Below are 24,424 nucleotides of genomic sequence, written 5' to 3' on the forward strand. Positions count from 1 at the left end.
TACAAGTTTGCCAAATTGAAATATTAGTTAAAACAGTTTGCATTGTGATAGAAATTATTAACAGTGCTGTAAAGAGCTAATACATGAAACTTCTCTTGCCTCAAAGAATTTTAATTATAGAAATCTACCCAAAAAGCCAAATGAATTTATCTTAAATTCCACAGACCAATTCAAAGAACTAAAAAGCTCATTAATTCACTACAGAGACTATGCCTGAGGTCTTATTTTAGCACTGACCATTGGAACTATGCTTAAGTGCCATGTGGTTTGCTTACAGGAGGATGACATTTGCTATATTTATTTTTTTACATGCATCCAACAGTACTCAACACACCAACAGAGATGCACCTTAAGGCTCTTAAATCATTTAAAAAAAGGAATCTGCAATGCTGGTAGGCGTCACTAGAAAAGCCACGTTAAAACCAACAAAACTGGAATGGGTGATTGTTGTGGAGGAAAAACAGAAATGTGGCTTGGCCAAGACACTGGTTTCAAACAGTAAAAACTACCAGCCCATCAAAACTATTACACTGCAACCATTTCCAAGAGAAAAATCCTCTGGGTGGTGTTCAGCAAAAAACTGGATGCACACTTAAGTGTAGTTGCACTATAAGGTGATTTTCATCAGATAATACTCACCGGGATTCTATTTCGGGACCTAAAGGAAGCAACTTTCTTGAGGTCATCATCTGTTGCATGATATGGCACTACTAGGAGTGATGGGTATGTGTCACACAGCCCATAATGTTCATTGATAAACGTTACTCGCCACCGCTCGTTCGGCAGTCCCTAAAACGTAAGAAAGTTTCTCAGTGTGGTTTTTTTGCTGCACAAGTTAATAATTCTGCTCTTGAATTTCACCTGACGTTGTGGCCACATGGTGGCAACAACTTCCCAATGTAATCAACTACAGAGAAGAAAATTTAAACAACTACAAGAAAATTTCAACAACTACAGAGAAGAAAAATGATGACAAGGCCACACAAAACACTTCGTTGCCATTGGATTCATAGCCTTAAAGAGCTGCACAGCTCCCTCACATGCTCTCACATACACAGTTCAGTTCTTACAGCATTTCAAAACAATGATTTAAACTGGCAGATGTATTAATTTAACTGGGATTGAGGAAAAAACAATTGCCTTCTCTCTTACTTCAAAGCTCTGCCTTTCCCTTTTGCTTGCTAAAGGGATGGGGAAGAAGCCTCATCTCAACCTTTCTTCCCTGAAGCCTGATTCTGGATCTCCAGGTTAGAAGGTAGATCACAGAATCACAGAATCCTAGGGGTTGGAAGGGACCTCAAAAGATCATCTAGTCCAACCCCCCCTGCCAGAGCAGGGCCACCTAGAGTACATCTCACAGGATGTAGATTCAGAGCAGCTTTCTTAATGGGAAACAAACTTTGAGTTGCAATTTGCTCAGTAAGGAATTACAAAGAGCAGCCAGGAAATTGAGAAAGACTGATAAGACCTCCACACATGCACAGTGCTGTTTGTGTGTGTGGTTGCATTTTAAAGTTTTTGGGTCTTCAGCCTCTAAACCTTGAACAAAAAAAAAATTATGGAGGAAAAAAAAATATCAAATATATATATATATATATAAAGTCATATTTAAAGCAAAAATAAATTGTCTCAAACACTTTTAAAAAAAAAAAAGTATCATCCTTTCACTGACAATTTTCCAAAATTACCTAAAAAGCAAGGTAGAATATTGATAGACATAGAAGTAACTTCTGTAAAACAACACTGTTTCTAAAATAAGCTCCTTTTTTTTGTCTTCAGTTCAGTAAGACAGACCAAATAAAAGAGAAAATCACATTTACATTTAGGATATTACAGCTATACATCTGGCATGCTCATCCTGCCCCCTACTCATTTAATAGTGGCACTTTGTAAAAACGATCACTAAACTCCCTCAGAGAGTAAGGACTACCTTCCTGTGACATTCTAATCTTCTTTTAAAGATTCCAGTGTCTTTTTTTCAAGTTGCATTTCCACCTTTCCCCCCTCCCAGCTGCCCCCACAAGAGCTGCTAACAGAAATGTACAAACAATTCCTGTAAACAAAAAAATGTGTTGAAAACAATTACTGTAATTACTCAGATATAAGAGTTCTGGACAACTGCAACTTTAATAACTCACTTGTCTCCTGTATTCAGACATTGGATTGTACACCATCCATCCATTTTCAGAAAACTTTTCTTCATTTACAAATGCAAAAAAAAGCTGTGGAATGTAAAAGCAGCTTATTACAAACTCAATGAAAGGGATAAATACAACAGCTCATCATCAATTACATCCTAATGCCCACCACAAAACGGGACTTTTCCATGCCAACCTCCTCTCCAACCAGCTGTCATTCTGTAAAGGGAAAGGCAGGAGGCAATAAACAGCACAGATCTGCTAATGAAATAATGAAAATGTGACAACAGTTAAAGCAAGAAGTGACAAAATATTAAATATTACAAAGCTTATGTGACCTGGATTTTTTTTACTCTCAGAAGATTGAAATGTTTAAAAACAGTTTATATTGCTTTATTTCCCATATTTTATGTCCTCACCAAATACTGTCTTCCCACCAAAGTTTCACCAGTAGGTACAGCTGCAGTTACCACATAAAATATCAGCCACTAAACTGAAAGTGCAAAAGGGTTTAATTGCTATTCACTGCCATTAGGAAACAGCCTTCTTTCTGCACACCCTCTCCTCAATTGATTCTTACTAACAGAAATAGGGTTTACTGTAAAACTCAATGAAATTTAACATGTTGCCATTAAAAATGCAATAAAATCAGCAGGTCACACTACCCACTTTCTATTGCTTTGTTCTTTACTCTTAATATTCACTTATACAACACAGAACCCACACCCAGAATTCTGACAACTTCCTCATACCTTTTAGCTTATCTTTCCTTTTCCTTTCAAGCAGTTCCAAATGGGTTGTATTTCCTAACTACCCCCTTTTTTTCTTAGTTTGTTTTTAAAGTCTATGATGAAAACAGAAATAATTTTAGGAATATCCTTCATTGAGAAAATTGGTTTTGGTGGCTTATGAATTCCTTGAATGCCAAGTGGGTAAAACTAAGTTGTTAAACAAAAAAAAAAGCCCATAACTCATTTGTAACAATAAATCTTAGTGTCCTAACAATGCAAAGACATTTAAAGAAGAAATTGAATGCTAAGCTGAACATCTTGAATGCACATCATTTTCACAGGCACAGACTTGAACTAACCAGAAATGCAGATAACCTGGCAAGCAAGAAAAATAAAATGTGGTTCTGATGTGCCAGGATGAAGTCTACAGAGGCACCAGAGGCCCAGCATGATCACTTTAGGTCTGATGAATGCAGAGTACAATGGCTCAAGGCAATTCTGTTTAGCCTTATATATTACAATGGTTTAAACAGTAAAACAGCTCTAACCAAACACAAAATTCAATCCTGTCAAAAGAAGGGCTTTTTCACCCATGTATTTCAAATAATTTCAAGTATTTTTAAAGTATGAGACTGCTCACACAAGATACTTCGACCCACAAGTTTTAAAAACTGGATTTTTAAATATCAGTATTTTAAAGGAATCAGTTGGCAAGTTTGGAGAAGTAAAAAACCACACATTCCCAAGTTGTGTGTTATGAACTTCTTCACCACTTTTAAAGTAAAAGTTACAGGTTCTTCTGATTAAGTAAACTGCTATTGAGAGGGGAGGAGGGAAAGATGAAACGAAAAGGAAAAAGGAAAACTGCATCAGAAAAAACACATTCCATTAAAATACAGGAAAGTATCAGAAGTTAAGCAGAAAAGCCTGAAAAGCTGTAGCTGGTTGTTTTAACTGCAAAGCAGGAATACCACAAAATAGGAATATCACCAGCTAAAGCTATAGATGCAATTGATTCACTGAACTATTAATAACTAACTACTCCCAAGAACCATCCCCTCCTCCCCAAAGGAATTTGCTACATCCCCAAGAGCAACTATGCTAAGAATTCACCACGGGACCAAAGAGACAAAGGAGAATCTTGTAACAGGAGGAAACAAACACTGGAATCCTAGCAGATCACTTAAAAGATGTTCCAGAGGCAGGAATACCTCACTTATTGAAGCTGCTACCTAGTGCAAGTTTCCTGGAGAGAACCTAAAACCATAGTGCACAGTGATAGCTCTCACACAGAAGACTTTAGAGATAAAAATACAGAAGCTGCTGCTCCAAACTAGAAGTAAACAAAGAGCAACTATGCTGCCCAAGTCACCCACAAAATAAGCCAAAAGAAGAAAAGTTAATTTTGTTAATTTTAACTTTCAATAAAACAGGGTTACATTTACTACACATGAGGAGGGTATAGGAAGAATCCTTTTAAAAAGGAATGTCCTACTACATGAAGAATGTTTCATTTAAAGCACTTAGCTAGAGAAACTTTACCACATCTACTATAAAAGCTTTCAGGTCACTCCACCCACAACTATTAAAGTTGACAATCCAGCTTTATCAGGTTCTGTTGACTTTCCAGGTATGCAAATTCTTCCTGTATTGCTCAAGACAAAATCATTAGCTGCACGGATCAAGCAGCAAAACCCAGCAATAACAGGACACTACAATGAATATGAAAGTGTACAGAGCAAAGTTTGGAATTTTATTTTTATATGAGCAGCTCAGAGAAAGCTCTTGAAGTATATAAGAGCAGTATTTAAAAATGAACAGTATCTTAAAACCTGAGTTTTAAAAATTATTTTTATTCTGAGAGAGCTCACTAAATTATTAATAAATTATATACCTCTGTTTGTATGTGCACATTGTGTATTGTTAATCTGATTACTACTGAAAGTCTTACTCATTGCACAAAACTGATTAAAGATCTGAATCCTCCCCCACCAGCCTTTCACTTAACACTTGAAACATCAAGACTTGAAATAGTTTGTGAAGATGGCCTAAACCTTGGTCCAGTGTTTATACAGGATGGCCCACTGACTGACACGTATCTTGGAAAAGGAATTATTACTTGGAAAAGAAAGTAATATTCTTGCTGCAGCCTCATATACTCAACCATTCTCCAAGCAAAGCTCTTAAACATTCATAGCAGAATCCTATGACATTTTAGGAAGAGAGCTCTTATAAGTTATCCTAAATGCAAGCACCCCAATAAAATTAATTTTACAGAAGACATATTTACTGAAGAGATGTCAAGGAGATCCACCAAGTACAGTACAGATTTTGACAAAGAAACAGAAGATAATGGTTAGTTAACATCATTGTTGTTCAGTTCCTTCCAAAAGAATTGTTTTTACCAGAAATAAAGCTGTGTAAATTCATTATTGTATTAGCTGCCTATTACACTTTTCATCAGTTCAATCACTGAAACAAATATTGTTTTAACCCATCTTCTTTTTCTGAAGTAAAGCTCTTTATGATTCATATTTATCATTGCCTTGGCAACTGCTCTGTAGTTTAGTATTTTCAATAAATCAAGTAAGGCATGTCCTACTGTATTTCCTAATTATGAAGGATAACTTGCAGCATTTAAGCAGTAAAACCCATTTGAATCAGAAGTGCTCAGTAGCTTACCTAGACTATAGCATATATACCCATACACCCATAATTTTATATATACATAGATGTGTTTTAAATGTACTAAATAAAAACACTCATTCTCTTTAGTTTCTGCTAATACCTGACTCTGTCTTTACTCTTATTAAGCAGCCAAGTGTTTCATTATTACATCAGACAGTTAAACAGGCAAGAATTCAGCATCAAGATGACTCAAGAGCATAAGTGATGTAACTTACCAAGTTATGTGACTGTGGGAAAGCATATTTTGTAAGCACTTCAAATATATCTCTTCTACTGTGCCCTTCTTGCTTTAATGCAAACCGTAAATTTCTCATATCCTGAAACAAAGGGAATTTCTCTTTAGAGAAGGAAACCAGGAAGATGCAGCATTTGTACATCACAAGGTTTTACACACTAAACATGATCCAGAATCTGCTCGTTTCACACCTCAAACTGTTGTGAATGTTCAGTTTTATTTCTTATCCTGTAAAACAGAGGAACCCTCTACAAATAAAGCAGGACTGCTTTCTGTGGGGTGCAAATGCTGCTTTGGCATAAAGCCATCAGAAGTTGCTGTACCCAACTCACTAAGAAGTCTCATGGGCTACTGAATATTTGCAGAATGAGAGCTGTTCTGTTTTCAAAATGAAGATTTGCCAATAAACTGTCTAAACTAGATTGCTTGTTTTTTATGGTAGTGATGAGAAAATGGCTAGGGACAATCTCAACATGAAGTACTAAGAATCAAATGTGTATACATACCCCATTAATGAGTCAAATTAAAGGATCCTGAATTATCTATTAGGAACTCCCCTATGACCATATTTTTTCATGGCAATATAATTTATTTTTTTTTGAGACTAAGGAACCAGAGATAGCTGCTACACAAGCTTTTCACTGCCTTTACAGTTGAAGAAGCCCTCTTTGAGGGGTTCTTCAAAGATTTTAGTATTATAAAAATATATAATTTTAGAATACATTTATTTATGAAGCAATGCAGGAATAACACCCTAAAACATGACTACCGTTCAAAACCTCTTGTCACTTAGTAGTTTGGAAAGGATGCCAAACATCTCTCCTCTCTCATGCAGAGAGGAGTTAAATAGCCCTTTACACAAAAGGTACTTCTCCCTCCAGTTGCAAAAAGCTGGTTTTAAATTCAGCTGTGAGGAGCAAGGTTTTTTCATTCATGTAAATAAGTAAACAGTGAGAAAAGGAACCTCTAGATTTCATTTGCTAATGAATTACTGGGAAGTCTTACTTTACAGGTTATATCCAATCCATAAGAGTTCTCCCCCCTACTTGAAGCTCCTCCCATTTTTTCAATCCTTGAAATGACACCCAATGGAACATTCAGCACCACAACTGGATCCTGCAAGAAAAGTCTGAATAATGAAATCTGAAAAGAAGAATTCAGTGAAAATACCCTCACGCCTTCTAGAACAGAAAGCAGATGTGAAATACAAACAGGAAGCAGAAGTGTGTTTCTGAGTTTGAGTGTCCACTCCCAGCATGTTATGAAGTCTGCACAGACACTTAACAGCCTTGAAAATCACCCAATTTAACATGCAGCAAAAATACTTCAAGCCTGCAAACATGCAGGGCAAAAAAGGTGACACCAACTGCAAAGATGCCCTCTGCTACATACTTCTGATTGCCTCTGCTTGCTGAGACAGCTTTACTGATATACAGATAATCTCTTGTTCATTTTGTTCTACTTTACCAGGTGAGTTAGCTGCAACCAGAAAGACCTCAGTTCAATAGTCCTAAAACTTAAAAGATACCAACTTATTAGAAAGCAGATAATTTATTATTTTATCTCTTTAGTTTTGCTGCTTATTAAACACACTACTACTCCCTCCATACACATGAGATTCTATAGATAAAAGTATTTTTCTTTCCAACAGCAAGGACAATCAAAATCTTGGTCTACTGATAGTAATATTAAGAACTATTGCACATCATTAGTTCCTGCCTTTGATGTATCACAGAATAAGTGCAAAGGGAACACCTATCAAAAAAGCTCCAACAGGCAAAAGATAAAGGTATCAGTTCAGTGTAACTGATTAAACTGTAATTTTACCAGGCAAAGTCACACTTTTTATAGCACATTTAACCTTAAAGAACTTTATCCAGATTTCTCAGTTGTACAAAGGCAATTACTGTTTAGCCATTACAGAGTTAAGAGATTGTTGTTACAAATATTACAAAGTATTTAAAGTAAAAAGCCTCCAATTGTACAAGCATAAGTGTGGCAAAACCAAAACAAATGAACTGGCCACAAAATAAACCAAAGGCAGTGGGGTTGAAGGCAGGGGTTTAAAGCAAACTCATCCCATGGAAGTAATTGTGGCACATTACTCACATTTTCTACACTTCTTAGGTACAGCCTGTAGTTTGTGATGTACACTCTTCCTTTAACAGGGCCATTAAATGGACACATATAAATGACTTCCTTGTCTGTAAGAAATGCAACATATCTCAAAGAGTGTGAAAGGGAAATAAACCAGAGCCAGGGACAGTATCTGTTAAGTAGCAGTAAAATGAAGACAGACCCACTCGTAAAGACCACTCAGAGATACATTAATTTTAACAATTAATAACTCTGAATTTTTAATTATTAGGAAAATGTTAAAAGTTTCATATAGTTAACTTGCTCAAACTAAGCCAGCTGATCTCAGTAGCCTTCCTTAGTTACATTTGCATTCTCCTCTTTCTTGGCACTATGTGGGAAAGGTCAGGTCAGGACTTAGAACAAGATTTAAATCCTCTGTGATTACTGAACCTGCCTATTCACTATCCTAGAACACATACATGTTGATATCATTACACCTTTCAGTGCTCTGTCACCCAATTCTTCATTAAAGTGTGTAGTTCAAGTTGTAAAGTGTTTAGGGATCTCACCATCCTGAAGAAAACACCTCAGTTTGAGGACATCAAATACAGCAAGGCCATCAGCACCGTTTCAGCAAGGACAGGAATAAAATGAGCACTACTTGTTAGTAGTTTTTGTTTGATACTCTTCAACAAAAGAAAGGTTTAACTGAAGCAATGCCAATAAAGACAAAAACGAAGCACTGCAACCAACCTATATTCCTCCCTGCCCACTTGTTTATTTAGCCCACTCTATTTATTTAACTTCCTTCTACTTAGTGTGCTGCCTCACAGCACCAGATCATAAGGATCACACCAAACATTCATCTTAGCCCCCCAACCTTTCCTCATTTAAGCCATAAATACTTCCTCTGAATCACCAGTTTGGTTTCATCTCAATCTTATTTACAAATCTCCCTAACAAATCCTCAGATGGGGGGAAAAGGAAGAAACTTCACAAATTAAAGACCACTTTCAGCTGCATTCTGATACCTCAACCTCCATGGGTGAAAGGCTCCATTCCAGAAAGAGCTTCCAGCAAGTAAGAAACCACTGCAGACAATACATTAATCTTCCTACAATATTACAGCCTGTAAGGTTAACAAGAGCATGGTAGCTGTGTGCATGCCAGGTTGTGTAAAAGAAGCACAAGATTGTACTTAGAGTAGCCACAGTTTGGGCTGAGGTTCCAAACTACTGTACAAGCTACCAACAGACATACAGTGATCAGCACACAACTCTGGACTTCAGAAAGCTTGCAGGGACTCTCTTGACTACTCATGTACTATTTAATCTGTAGATACAATTATGCCACATGCTTAACTTGTCATTTCTTTGTATTGGAGGATCTACACTGTGTGGAAACAAAGACTTTCAGGTCTCTTGTTATCTGTGATAAGCAATAAGAATTCCCTCTCGGAATTACTTTCAAAAGTTCATAACATTTTAACATTACTTACCACACCCTCAGCCCAAACCAGTCCAAACTAGGAAACAATCCAGTAAGGTAAGAGTACACACCAGACTCCTAAACATATGCTGCATTAGACAGCCATACAGCTTCATACCTGTAACTCTGGTCTCTCCTGGCAGACGAGGTATTTCTTCATTTTGTTCCCAGTTAGTTCCATCTTTCAGAGTCTATAAAGAGAAGTACAAAAGCACATCATATTTTATTTAGAATTTCTTCAAGTTCTAGATTTAAAAAAAAAAATCTTAAAGGTAATTTCTGCATGGAAAAATCAGGTTTTTGCACAGTAGAATCTGACAGACTGAACCAAAAGAGGAACACACACTAGTATTCTAAACTGCTACTATGAGACCAGAACATGCTTTTGATTCAGATCTGTTTAACCTCTAAATTGTTCTCTTTCTAGAAGAACAGTTAACAATTTCTGCAATAAATTGGAATTATATTTGTACACCATAAGTTCTCTGCACAACTGTTAAGTTGTGCATTTAATTTTCTAAGTATGCTGGGCCTGGAAGAATAAATCAAATTAAATTACTTAAGCAACGTAGAACTATTACTCATTACAACTATTACTCACAGTTTACTCATTTGTGACTTACTACACTCAGTAGTTTTTCAGAATGATTAACATAAAACAATCTTTGTTTCTGAAGAAATGTTAAAAACCTAAATAAAACCTTAGTTCCTGTTTCCTTATACACAAGTTATTTTCTTCAGTCACGGCATCAAAAAGCAGGGGGTGCTGCTTTAAGGTATTTCCCACTGCAGATGAACATTTTAAAACTAAGCCACAGATAACGAGGTGTAACTTATCAACCTGCAGCACAAAATCTTTCTACAGCATCAGTGATCAAATTTTTCAAAAAAGCCACAGAATATGTCAATGCAGAAAGCAAGGATAGAAGTTAATTGAAATTGATTTCGTTGAAGGCTCCAAAGCTTGTGATACAGACAATGTTTCACTCATCCACTCCAAAAGATATTTAAATAATCTCAGTTAATTGCATTAGAACTCTAGCAATTAAAATACGTATATACACTGAAGAAGAAAGTCCTTCAAATACCCATTTTTCTACCCAAATAGGGAAGATAATGATCTCTGGGACCTCTGACATAAAAGCCATGAAAAAAGTTACACTTACCCTTTTACTTGAGGAACTTTCCAAGGAGTTTGAATTATATTTAGGTGTTGCTGATGAGGCCATGCTGGGTATCTGATGAAAAAGTACAAATTAGAGACATAAACTTCCTCCTACATACAATTTACAGGAGAGTTTTAAACTTTAAGAGGTCCACAAGTGAACATCAGCAGCTTCCAATAATGTTTTGCAAGTTAATATTAATTTTAAAAAACTACACACAATGCTTTGTAATTGAAGGTCTCTAAAAGCATCCAAATCTAACATGAAATTCATTATTAGCTCCCAGAGTTATTATTATAAGGAATATTCTGAATCAAGCTGTATTTTCAAAATCAGCTGTTTGAATACTCTTATTAGCTCAGTCAACAGACACTGGAGTGCTTGTGTAAAGTGAGAGGATTCAAGTACTATGAAATGCAACCTTCTTGGGGCATATGTAAAGACTTTTAGGAAAACAAGACCAAAGTACCAAGATTTATTGCACAGTTCTTGAAACCGAAGTGCCTCAAGAAATTAAAAAAAAAAGAAAAAAGAAAAAAGAAAAAAGAAAAACAAGAAAAAAAAAAAAAAAAAAAAAAAAAAAAAAAAAAAGAGAGAGAGAGAAGAAAAAAAAAGTTTGAGTTCCACAGAATTTCCTGCATTTAAAAACAATCCTTTCCTAAACTGTAACTGTAGTTAGCACACCAGAAGGGGGAGTGTCCACTCTTCTGGTCTGAATAGCCTAGCTCAGTTCAAAGGATTTTTTTTAATTTTTTTTTTTTTCTTTATGGTATTGATAAAAGAGAAAATCGTATGATACAGGATTCATCATCTTAAATTCCTGACATTGCATCTCTGGAACAAACATCAGGAAAAGGCTCATACTTGAAGTGACTAGAAACAGTAACTCCATATTAAATTACACTTCCCTTTCCCTAGCCACACACCCTGCACTGAGCTGAGCTGGCATCCTACAGCAGGCGGGCAGAATTTTTGATGGGTTGCTTTGCTTGTAGTGAGTGTGATCACAGACCACATAAACAAAACTCTGTAGCCTTAGAGAAGCCCTTTTATCTCTCCTCTCACCAGGGAAAAAGGTTTACACCCTGTGGCCCCTGCACAAGTGGGCTGGACAGCAACACATTAAACTGCAAGATCCAAAATGCTCTAAATTACTATAATAATTCTGGAGTGCCTCTGAGCTGGAAAACCAGAACCTGAAGTTCTACTGGGTCGTTGCCTCCTTGCAGTGCCCAAAGTCTTCTGTTTCTCATACAGAAAACACAGGAAACCTGACATTGTGGTTACAACTGGAATATTTGGTTTTCTTTATACCCATACAGTAATTTATCAGTATTCACTAAGGTAATGCTTATCAGGAGAATTTTTCTTATCAGTAGAAAAAAATCACATCCCTTGGGAAGAGAGAGCGGGGGGCAAGAGAGAGGGGGGCAAGAGAGAGGGGGCAAGAGAGAGGGGGGCAAGAGAGAGGGGGGCAAGAGAGGGGGGGGCAAGAGAGGGGGGGGCAAGAGAGAGGGGGGCAAGAGAGATGACACTAAGTTGAAAAATGAAGAAAAGTCCTTTTGAATGCCACAGAAGCTGTGTGATCCTATCAAATGTGACTTCTTTTCTGGGTCTCCTGTAGTCCCATCCTACTCCAAACACTGACACAGATGGGTCCTGAACTAATTCTAGAACAATGCCAATAAATTGAATGAAGAGTTATTAGCAATCAACATTAAATCGTTCTTTCAAACTACCCTCCACAGAAAAACTAGTGCAACGCTGGAAACTAATGTTTTGAAAATAGAGTTAGGAAGATTAGGAGCAGATCTTTTCATGCGTTTTCCTTCCTTGCAGTATCTCACATACTATAAAACTTCAGGTGGCTTTATCTTTTTCTATGTAGCTCTGATAATTTGTGAACACCCAGTCGTTGTTCAGATGACTTCCTCTAATTTACAGAAACTTAAGTTTTCTAATAAACATTTATTACGTTAAAAGATATATTTACTATGAAAGTTGTTTTGAAATTTTTTCCACATGAAGTGGGTTTTGTTCAGATTTAAAGTGAGAAACACCAATTGAGACAGAGACCAAAGCACAGCAGCCCCTGTTTTTCTGGATCAGCAGAGAAAGTGGTTTAAACTAGAGCCCACATAAATTTAAATTAAGTCTGCAACAACCACTGGAGACAAGTAAGCATAAACAAGCCCTAGAAAAGCTACTTACTCGAATAGCTCTGCACGGCTAACTGGAAATTCTGACTGCTGCAGGTACACAGGCACACCCAGGCTGGATGTTGATCTTGCAACCACAGCTCCTCCACCAGCAAAGCCCCAGACAGACAAACCTCAGCAGAGGTCACAGGAGCCCACCCGGATCCTGGTCACACCTCGGTGCCAGGCGGTGCTGTTACTGCTCTACTGCCTCAGCTCAAAGCCAAAAAAGTTGGTTTAGAGGTTCCTGATGCCTTTCAATACCACCCCTAACCACAGCACAACTGTGCTGCTACAGAGGTAACAATCAATTGTTTAAAAGCCTTCTGTTCCCCCCACTGCTTTCTGTATTATTTTTCTGTATTTTTTTTCTCCTGCATCATTTTCCTGCATCACTCTCCTGCATCATGTACTCACTGCACATTCACTACGTTTTGGCTGAACTGTAGCCCTGAGGTGATCTACGATTCAAAAATAACCATCTGACTCCAGAACACTCAACACAACTTTCCCAAACCACAGTATACATGACAAGGAACAAGCAGAGATCTTTTCAGATTCTCCAAAAAAATTTCTCTTTGCAGAGCCCAACACCCAGCAGGACAGAGCTTGCCTCCCCTCCACACTGCCACTCCAGACACAAGTTTCTGCAGCACTTGCACCCAAGTTCACTTCACTTAAAACTCCCCAACCCTCCATGAGACTGATTTCTTGAAAGGTTCTTCACAGAGAAAACAAATTTACTCACTAACTTCAATTTCTATCCAGTATTCCGTTATAGAACTACAATCAACTACTGTTTCATTTCTAGCACTTCAGTAATGCAAATTAGATTTATTCAGAGCTAATGAAATTGAATAAATATATACTGAAGGTAAGGCATTATCTGTCAGATATTTAAATCCAAATGTTTTCACTAAAATTAATGCAAGCTGTTTCATCAGTACGTAAGTGGGAGAATTCTGTTAATGCCATGATCTAAATTTTGTTCTGAAATCCAGTAACATTAAAAACCCCAACATAATAAGCACATTTATAACTCCCCACATTTCCCTGATTTCTGTAAGTAAACTGTGGCCAAGTAAATAAGCTTTACGTTATAGAACATCCATTTGCTCTATAAAGTGTGTCCACTTCTCGACAGTCCAGAACAGGCACTGATAAACTGCAAGTTCAGCAGAGGGTGACCAAGATGACGAGGCCCTGGAGCACCTGCCCTTTAATGAGAGGCTGAGAAATAAATAAGGGTATCATTAATGAGAGGCTGAGAGATATGGGTATCATCCCACCTGAGGAGACAGCTTCAGTGGGACCTCAGAGCTGCCCACTAATACCTTTGATGCGGTTACTGAGAAGAGCCTGGGTGACTGGTAGGAGGACAAGACACAGAAACTGAAGCAACTTAGAATCATAGAATCGGCTGGGTTGGAAGGGACCTCAGAGATCATCAAGTCCAGCCCTTGATCCACTCCCCCTGTGGTTCCCAGCCCATGGCACTCAGTGCCACATCCAGGCTCTTCTGAAATATCTCCAGACACGGAGAATCCACTACTTCCCTGGGCAGCCCATTCCAATGCCTGATCACCCTCTCCAGAAAGAAATTCTTTCTCATCTCCAACCTAAACCTCCCCTGGCACAACTTGAGACCCTGCCCTCTTGTCTTGCTGAGAGTTGCCTGGGAAAAGAGCCCAACCCCTCCCTGGCTCCAACCTCCTTTCAGGGAGTTGCAGAGAGTGATGAGGTCTCCCCTGAGCCTCCTCTTCTCCAGCCTCAACACCCCCAGCTCCCTCAGTCCTTCCTCTCAGGAATTCTGCTGGATCCCTTCACAGCCTCCTTGCTCTTCTCTGGACCTGCTCCAGCACCTCAATCTCCTTCCTGAGCTGAGGGGCCCAGAACTGGACACAGGACTCAAGCTGTGGCCTCACCAGGGCTGAGCACAGGGGCAGAAACCCTTCCCTGGACCTGCTGGCCACACTGTTCCTGAGCCAGCCCAGGATGCCATTGGCCTTCTTGGCCACCTGGGCACACTGCTGGCTCATGTTCAGCTTCCTGGCAATCCAGGTTGCACTCTCATCCTCAAAGGTTTTCAAGTTCCAACTAAATAAAGCCTGGAGCAACAGGGCCTGATCCTGCTTTGAGCAAGGGGTTGAACTCGAGATCTCAAGTCCCTTCTACCCTGAGTTACTCTGTGCTTCTGTGATCTTGTGGTAACAGAAACTATTAATTTCTCATTTAAAAGTACCCATGAGACAAGAATGCAGACCTAAAGAAGCAGACTCCTCTATATCAAAAGAGCAAACAAGTTTTCAAAAGCACTGAAAAAGAGCACGAAATATTTCCTTTTATATATTATTTCTTTTTCTGTCAAATTGTAGAAGCAGCTTCTGGCAGCTTCCCAAAGTAATGCTGCCATGAACAATTCAAAAACATACTTCATCATTCTCCTAAAATAGCTACAACTTTCTCATTATCATGAAGCAGCAGTAGTCCTTCCACATAGAGAAAAATCTTGCAAGTACTTTTCCACTGCCAACAAACACATTTTATTCCCCAATATCTCTCGTCAGCACTTCCACACAGAAAAACCAAAAAACACACAAACCTTGTGCTTTTTCAGCAGCTGAACAGATGTACAACTACTCTGAAAATTTAAAACAAATCAGACAACTTTATTTACAATATTCTGCAGTTATAAACAGTTGGACATTCTTTCTTGAATCTAAAATAGCAAGGAGACAAAGCAATTTTACTGGATTTAACTTGAACTAATAAACAAAGCTTGCTAAAGTCACCAGAACTTAATATAGTAACACTACCAAGAAATGTAGGCTCCAATGATCTTACAACAACAATTAAACTACTTGGGATCTGTATTTTCATTAAAGATTATATTTATACTTGTGTTTCCTAGGATTCATGGGACTGGAGGCACAACAACATTTTAAAGGGTAGGAACTGAAGGCCAGATTTTAAGATAACAATTCAAATATCCTTTCTACACTTTATGAACAAGTTATAAGAGACACAAATACACATCCACACAGAAAATCAAACTAAACTTTAAAACCTGTAAATAAGTTTGAGTGTTGAGAAACCTGAAATGCTCAGCTGTTCTTTCCTTATGGTTCTTTATTGTCAGCAAGTCAGAGGATGTGGGCAGTGCAGCTTGGAAAAAGCCCCACAATTCATGTTTAGCTTGACAACAGCCTGGTGACACTGGTTCTCATTGTTTCTGACTCAGGAACAAATTAAAGCTCATTTTGCTGAGACTTTTAAGGCTTCATCTTCACACTACAGTCACACCAAGTACTTTATAAATATCTTGTAACTGAACCATGCTTGTGTCAATCTAAAATCCTTACATATCTGAAGAACTAGTTTGTACCCATGAACAAAGTCTTCTGCATCTCTCCAGGATTACTGCCACGAACATCTGAGACCAAATAAAATGAATCAAGTAAACTGAGTGAGCACCACTTTACAGGTATTTAATACCTTTGATGCTCCATCACTGGATTAAAACTTTTGAAAAAACACTTTCTGGTTTCACCCATATCAATCATTTGAAGCAATAACAGGTTTGACAGCTCTTAAAAGTAAAATCAAGTATTTCACTTTGTGTAGTCTATAATGTGAGATATCTTAATCTGGAATGAGTCAGGAAATTAAACAGCTTAATTACCATACACTAAAAGCAGTTGAAAAAATCATTCGTGTGTGTCCAGATATATTTAGATCTGGACATAAATAATTTAAACAGAAAATACAAAAAATGAAAAAGCAGATTTATAATGACAAGATGTGGTGGTGTTACACAAAAACTGTAGATTTTTATTTGGTACAGTAACAACCTACAGAGCTGGTATTAATATACTGCCTTGTGTTTCCCATAATAAAATTAAAAGCATAAAATACAGTCAAGTCCTGAAAATAAACCCACATTTGTCAGCACCACAACTGCACAGAGGAGATAACACATAATACATAGGATTTCAGTGACAACAGATAGAACAGAACTCTTGGAATTTCTCACTAAGACAGCAGCAAAATTAAGCTAAAACACCCATGAAGGGAGATGAAAAAGTATTTCATTCTAAGTATTGAGAAGTAACCATTTTTAAAAGTAATAATAATAAAAAAAAACCACATGGAAAGCAACAGTCCTGAAGGGTTGAGCCAACAGCAGAGTCTAAGTTACACTGGAGCATCACTGAAATAAATATCAGCATCTTTAATACCAGTAAATGAGAATTTAATAGAATAAATTCACAAGCAGCCATTCATCTCATTATAACTAATTCTAGAATTGTATTAACCTTCAAAATTATACAGGGACACAAAAGTCCCAAGAAAAACCCACAGCAATGAGGGAAGCTTTCCAAACACCAGCTGTCCCTAACCAGATAGCACCAACCAAGCAAAAAGAAACACAGTGAGCCAGAGTGCCCCAACCAACTAGACAAGTCCACAGAAATAAATACATCTCTCACACTCATTTAACTGTTATATTTTACAACACAGAAACTATACTCAATAACAGGAATAAAAAAAGGTAGCAGAAGCCTCCTAAGTTTAACAAAGCTACAAAAAATAAATGGCACAAGGCAGAGCATTTCCATTTCAAACAGTTAAAATAAAAACTCACACCACAGAAATATTTGCTTATATTTTATTTCTAAAGGAAACTAAAAATATCCTGCAACAGTGACAGATACCAATGCAGGGAGGTTTTAGATGCAAAACTGTTATTTTCAAATTATGATGTGGGTCATGCTCTCTGACCTGATACATTCAGACTACCTAAATAAAAAAACATATTTTAACATTTAAAAGTCATAAAGTACTGACAAAAAAACCCATGCCTAAAGCAGTGCCAGCTCATACATTAGTTACTTGTATTTAATTGTGGCTAATAGCAATTACCTGTCACTTGTTATGCAACAGATGGCAAGGAGAAGGAAAGGAAACTGACTTAACTGTGAGGTAAATGCCATTTAAATAGGAAAAGGAAGAGGCCCTATTACACCACTTAAAGGCATTTATGGTTTCTTGCCATCAGAGTTCAAGGGCACATCACACCTATGATGTAAACCAAAAGACCACCTCTGCATATCAAGTCCTAAGCTTCTACCTGCACTCATTCTAGCAGGGCCCTCTGGAGTCAGCAGCCTTGTTAGAATATAGAATTTCCTATTTCTTCTTTACCATCACAGTTACAAGGTGGAAAATCCTTTCATCTGTAACCTCTCAGTAATGCAGCCTGCAGCCCTTACCTCTCCTTAAATGGATACTTGTGATTCTACTGATCTGAGACTGGATTATGCCACTGTGGGTCTTTTCCCTTAATGTCTAAATTATATTCTCCGTTCACATCTTCTTACTAAATCTCCATTTTCCAGGGAAACCATATGAACTTGTAAATCTCTTTGAAAACCTTCTCAATTCAAGCCATGAGCAGAACACAGAAAGCACGCCAGCAGTACAAGCCTCAAGGGATATTGTGCATGTAAAATGCTTGTTAGTATTTGTCCTTCTGCACTAAGATTTTCAGTCAATCAAATCCATCAGCAAGGCATTATAAAAATGTCTGTATCTTTAAAAAAAAAAAAAAGTATCACTCAGAAGAAAAAACAACTTGCAATCTGGAGCTATCTGCTTACTTGAACATCTCTTCTCTAGGAAAATAGAGGAAAAATGAACTCCACAATCCCCCATGCTGCCAGTTCTCTGCAAAGACTGTGACTGGGCAAGCTGAACAACTCCACATGGATGCTGCATTTGCTTGCAAGGAATCAGAAACATTCCCTCTCCCTGAAGAGGCATTCTCTAACATGCCCTGTATTTGAAAGGACAACTCATTGTCCCCAGAGGACTCAATAAGAACAAGTGCTAACAAACAGAAGTTCTCAATAGTCAAGCACTAATTACTTATTTGCTAATTCAGCAAATAAATTACAAGTCCATCAGCTGCCTGCCCACTCCTATTTAAAGGCCTGCTATACCCAGAAAAGAATATCCTGAAAATTAAGATTTACAAATGGAAGCAAGTACCAATAGCTTGGCAGAAAGCCCAGCAAATATTTTTTCAGTGGTACCAGATCCTATCTACTTCTGTATCTACCTTTAAACAAACAAAAAACCAACAAGATGTTGTAGCTTGTACATGGAAACCAAGTATTGAACAAATAATAGCTGGAAGTAAAAAAAAAAATTCTTTGGTTTCATCTTGAATGGTATTTCCACTGTCTTAAGCTGAAAGTTTTCTTTTACTGTCTTAACTTCTTGTGGAATCTGGCTCCCATCCTACCTCACAGTAAATCACAACTTCCAAGAAGGTTTGGTTTATAGGTTTATAAAGGTTTATAAACATAAAGGTTTATAACACTAGTTTTTCTAATTATCAACCCACCTGCTTCCTTCATTCCAATTACATTGCAAATGTAGCTTAGGGAGGGATCCCTGGCTTTTATCCTGTCTAGCCTTCTTGCAAGAGAATTACAAGTTCTCTCACAGAGATCATGCAGTAATTTACCTTCTGATGGACTCTGATCTGTTAGTTTGGTATTTCTCATGCTTCATATCATAGTAACAAGGAAAAGCTGCACCTATTTTAGTGGTCATAAACACAATTATTTCCTAAGGCCTGTTTTCTAGCAATATCCAGAGGCCTATTCCTTGTACTGTATGCTAACAACTATTTCTGCCCACTTGCACTTGCTTATCATTTCTACTCTATTTGCTCTATGTGTAATATCTTTCCCTTAAAATGATTATCTTTTTCCTGACTTTTTCTTAATATTTACTCTGGGAACAGAGTTCTAAAGTAGAGGTTTGGTCATGTGAATGGATCAAAGAAAGGAGCCATTTCCCCTCCATGCATGCAGCCCTGCACAGGAAGCAGCTGTTCAATCCAGCCAGATTAGGTGGCATGACAGGAGTGAGTGGTTTGTTGGGTTGGTTTTTTTTTAGGAACCATTTGTCACATTACCTCTAGAATCAGCATTACATCTGTAGGAAACTTATTCCCAAAGGCTGATCCGTGGCTTTCTAAACCCACCCAGTCTATTTTCTCTATTCTGCATTGCCTGCAGGGAATGTATACCTCCCACATTGTCAAGGGCTGATTCAGTTGACAGGAAAGCCTATGGGATAGCAAATACAGCTTCAAAGTTTTCTATTAAGAAACCCTTCAGTTGCTCTCTGTTCATTCTTCTTGAAAGCTATCCCCTTAGGCCACTGTAGTTCTGTTGCTAAAGATTTAACTGATGATTCCACAAGAGAAATGGAAATTGTATCTCTTTTACAATGATATGCTGTATTAAAAAAAAAATGACACTGTAATGGTTAAAATGACATCCCCTGCTGAGGCTTTCTTCCAGTTTTCCTTTGATAAAACACACTACTCATGCATCAGACTCATTCTCTTTAATCTGCTGTGCTTAGGTCCTTCTCTGAATACACAGAATACCAAAGAGAAAGCACCAATCTGAGTTTGTTTCTGTCTGAAAAGCAGCCTCAGGAGTATGATGAAGTCACCTACAAACTCTTCTGTGCTTCAGCCCCTAAGAATGAAGAGACTGGGATTCTCCTGCCTAAGTCACCACCCTTCTGAGTACTCTTTCTTTTAGGTAACAGGCAGATCCTTTGCTGAGCACAGAAGTTTGATACTTCTGTATTCCCCATCTAGCTCTGGGTGTTATGCAGTAATGGGAGCAGTCACATCACAGTCTCTGACATTCAGCCTGTCCATTCCACACGTGCAACAACCCAGCAAAAAAGCTGCACACCCATTACTTACAATTTGTTGAAAAATACACATCCCATCTTACATAAAAGCAGAACCAAATCTACCTGAAGACACTTACTTTTTATTTCTCCTGCTCTCTCCAGGCTTAGTAAGTCATTTCAGCTGCAGAAAACAGAGATGTCCACTTCAGTATGAGATGAGAGGACAACAGTGTGTTCATTCCTTCACCTTTCAAACAACTTCTGTGCTGCAGCTGGCTCCTGTCAGGAATGGAACAGGTAGAAAGACACTGTTAGAACTGCCAGAATACTGCAATTGACATTACTTCTTAAAAAGAACTTCAGAGAGGAAGCAAAACCTCAGAATAGTTGCTATAGAAACATTCTGGAGAAAGAAAACAAACAGTATTAGTTCTCCTTATGTTTTCCTTGTGTCAGGAGGTTTGGCACAACGTTGAAACTGAAAAGAACTTTCTCTTGTAAGACTTTAAGACACAGATTTGAAATGTTTGTCATGTGTAAATCTCACACAGGTTTTTAACCATACTTATGTTACCCAAACATATTTGGGCATCTTACTGCACACAGTCAAGCACTTCCTCTCTCACCCCTTCACAAAGAATACTAGGTTTTTTGGTTTTTTTTTTCCCAAATATTCAGGAATGACTGTCAGAAAAGCTGCTACACAACTTGGCGAAGTCAGAAGGAACAGACCATGAAAGAAACCTGATTTTTACATGATTCAAGTTCTTAGAAAAATTAGTATGTTGTCTCCTTTAAAGGAGCACACACAGCATTAAAGATTTACAGTTCTCTTTAAATTAGTGATTTATTTTATTGTTTGTTAACACTGTAACTCTACACGTCAGGCAAACATTAACACTGGAGTTTGCTCAACCTCAGCAATGCCACAAAGCTGCCCCTTCAGCAAGTGCTTCTTTTGGAAGTTTCCTTCTGAGGAAAGACACATCTAAGGATGGAATGATCCAGTGCAAAAAGAGAAAATCCTGCATTTCATTGAAAGCACCTCCATTACCTCACCTCTTGTTACATTTGCAACACAATGAAGCTACAACATACAGTCCAAAAAGCTCCAAAATGTCCAAAAATGTCTTAAGGTTCACTGCACTTACCAGCTTTGTTAATAACTACACAGCCTAACTTTTTAACTGCTTAAACCACAAAACAGTGTTAAAAGAAAACTATAGCAGGGAAGAGGTCCTGGTTTTACACTGTTCTAATCCTTTACCATGAGACACCTGCCCTTCAAACCTGGTTAAGGCTGAACAACCCAATGATTACTTGCAAGCAATGAGGACAACACTGTACCAAAATATTCTGCAATTAAGCCAAGGTACCTTTAAAACACATATGGTTTTGATTAGTGCCTATCATGACAAGTTGTTCTACAGGCCAACTACAAAACACTTTCCATGTACATATTTTAAAACTGAATGCAGTTTTAAAACTATGTTGCTTTCTATTATACCAAGGGAAACGGGGCTTTCTGTGAAAGGAAAAAAAAACAATACCCATTTTAATAATCTTAATTATACGTATATCTGAAAAAACCCCCAAACCAACCAACTACCAATAACAGAAAGTAAGAATTACACTTCTTGACTGCCAGAGTACAAAGACCAACAGGCAGAAACGGTCTCTATTCTTCAAGCCTCCTTTCTAGCTTTAAATCAACTAAAATGTTTGCCCTGAAATGGAAGGTTTCAGATTTTCATCCCTGAACACTGAAAGAAGTCACATGCTTCAGAGCAGAATTTAAGCCAATCAGAAATGAAAACTTAGAGCACCTTAAAAGACTGGAAGCAAAACAAAGTGCACTCGAATACCTCCATCCCGCAGAAAAAAAGCGCTTATTTTTCGCAGGAAAGGTAAAAACTACAGTTCCAAGCTGCTTTTGCTAAGCCGTGGCGCTGAGCTTTGCACTTCAGCAGCTCCCGATTGATTCAGCACATCAGGCCGTGAGTCAGGAGAAGCCGGAGCCGAACAGCAACAAACAAACAAACAAACAGCACCAAACAAACAAACAGCACCAAACCAACAGCCCCGCAGCCGCCTCCCCGCAGCCGCCTCCCCCCGGCCCGGGCCCCGCCGGCCGCTCAGCCCCCGGCAGCCGCAGGTGCCCCCGGGGAGGCGCGGGGTCCCGCCGGGGATCTGGGGCTCTCGGGGCGTCAAGGGGGAGGACGGACACCCTCACAAAAGCCTTCAGCAACCCCAAGAGTCGGAAGGCGAGGGGCGGGGTGCGCCGTGCCCCGAGGGTCAGGACTGAGGCACCGGCCCGCAGGGAAGGCCCGGCCGGGCGGCAGCCCCCGTCCTGAGGAGAGGGAGGGGGAAGAAGAGGGACGGAGACACGTGTGTAAGGGGGACAGGAGGAAAAGACCCCCGGCACAAGGAGCGGCTGGGCATGCGGGTGAGGGGTGGAGCACCCGGGGGCAGCCCCCAGCCCGGCCCCACCGGCACTCACCGCGACGCAGCCGCCGCCGCGGGCCCGAGTCCGGCGCGCAGCGATCCCCGCCTCGCCCGGTCACGTGACGCGTCGGAGCCCGCCTCCCTCCCGCCTCCCTCCCAACGCCGGGTACTGCCCCGCCCCGGGGCCTGCCGGGAAGTGTAGTCCGCGCGGGGCCTGCCGGGAGTTGTAGTCCTGGGGCGGTGATGCCCGGGGAGGTTTCGGGGCTGGAAGGGAGCGATCCTGGGGAAGCTGGATGTTCCCGAATGGAAAAGAGGGGAAAAAAAAGAGGCACGGCGAGAAAACCTGTCCAGGATCAGGCAGATCAAGCTAATGGGTGGTTAAAGGCATCCCCGAGAGGCCCAGGCTTCCCGAGTGCTTCCCCATAAAACAAGTGATAGGATGTAAAATAATTTGTGGGACAGATGTCAGGAGTGTCATTAATGTGAGATTTAAAAAAAATAAATAAAAATTAAAATTCGTTTATAATTTGGCCTGTTGCCACTGTACAAAGGACAGTCGTGTTGCTGTGAGCTCTCAGGAAAGGGGGATTTGTGATGCTATAAAATATTCTGGATGCTGTAGAATGGATTTTCGGGTTACAAAGCAGCTGTGCCCAGCAGCTCCAGTGGTGTGGGCAGCCCTAACCTGAGCCCCTGGAGGAGGGAAAATGTTGAGTTGGAACTGGACAGCACAGGTAACCTGAGCAAAGAAAAAAAGGCAGAAAATAAAATAAACCTAAAGTAACCTTGGACTCCTCATGATCCCAAGTGATGGAGAGATTCATATTTGTAATGCAGATCTCATTCCAGCCAGGACTGCCACTTGCTCCTCTGGGAGGAAGCTCATCCCCTGCCAGTCTGCAATTAGCCATGACCACTGCCTCAGCTTTCCCTGTCTTCCAGAAAAAGTCTTTCTCCAGCTTCATTTTCCCAGTCATTTCTTTCCTATCATCAGTTATACCATCTGAAAAGCTAATGAGTTAAAGGCACTTTGAGGTCAACCATGTGTTTGTACCAGACAAGAGGGACTTTGAGAAGGAGACAGAAGACAGTCATTGAAAAATTATTTTTATTCATTATTTTTTGGTGTCTCCTTCACTATCAACAATTTACATCTGGAATTCCTGAAAACTTTAGAGAAGCAAAACCAACAACAACAAAAAAAACCAACACAAGGGAATTGGGCTGGTGCCTCTTATGGTGAAAAAATTGTTTCCAGAGTGAAAAATATTTTTCTACAATTAGCACGGGCTTCTGGGGTTTACATTAATAAGCAGCAGAAGCAAGCAAAGGGAGATGAACTGTTAGGTCACCTCTGTCACTCAGACCATCTTGACTTTTGGTATGATACACATTGGCTTCTGACATCATCCTGTCTGTAAACACTAGCTAGAAAAATGAGGCAGTTTTGAGGTCATGCTTTAATTGATTCCACTGTGGTATTTGCAACCGTAAATAAAAAGCAATATATTGCTTTATATATATATTT

At 39.0% G+C, this 24,424-nt stretch overlaps 1 protein-coding gene across 3 annotated transcripts in view; it reads right to left on the reverse strand.

The window, feature by feature from the left end:
- Positions 1 to 23,032, reverse strand: part of MTM1 (myotubularin 1) — a 37,511-nt gene extending 14,479 nt beyond the window's left edge. For 2 of the 3 annotated variants that reach the window (XM_030448975.1, XM_030448973.1), the window contains exons 1-9: positions 22,952 to 23,032; positions 20,589 to 20,730; positions 10,526 to 10,597; positions 9,478 to 9,550; positions 7,902 to 7,996; positions 6,798 to 6,908; positions 5,773 to 5,874; positions 2,139 to 2,222; positions 640 to 789 (exon numbers count right to left, since the gene is read on the reverse strand). In XM_030448975.1, the coding sequence (XP_030304835.1) occupies positions 640 to 789; positions 2,139 to 2,222; positions 5,773 to 5,874; positions 6,798 to 6,908; positions 7,902 to 7,996; positions 9,478 to 9,550; positions 10,526 to 10,588 (678 nt within the window). In that variant the 5' untranslated portion in view covers positions 10,589 to 10,597; positions 20,589 to 20,730; positions 22,952 to 23,032. Of the gene's footprint in view, positions 1 to 639; positions 790 to 2,138; positions 2,223 to 5,772; positions 5,875 to 6,797; positions 6,909 to 7,901; positions 7,997 to 9,477; positions 9,551 to 10,525; positions 10,636 to 20,588; positions 20,731 to 22,951 lie in introns of all 3 variants that reach the window. The other variant, XM_030448974.1, reaches the window with a different exon arrangement.
- Between the last annotated feature and the right edge of the window lie 1,392 nt (positions 23,033 to 24,424).

The sequence above is a fragment of the Calypte anna genome, chromosome 4 (genome assembly GCF_003957555.1).
Source record: "Calypte anna isolate BGI_N300 chromosome 4, bCalAnn1_v1.p, whole genome shotgun sequence".
Taxonomy (NCBI): Eukaryota; Metazoa; Chordata; class Aves; order Apodiformes; family Trochilidae; genus Calypte; species Calypte anna.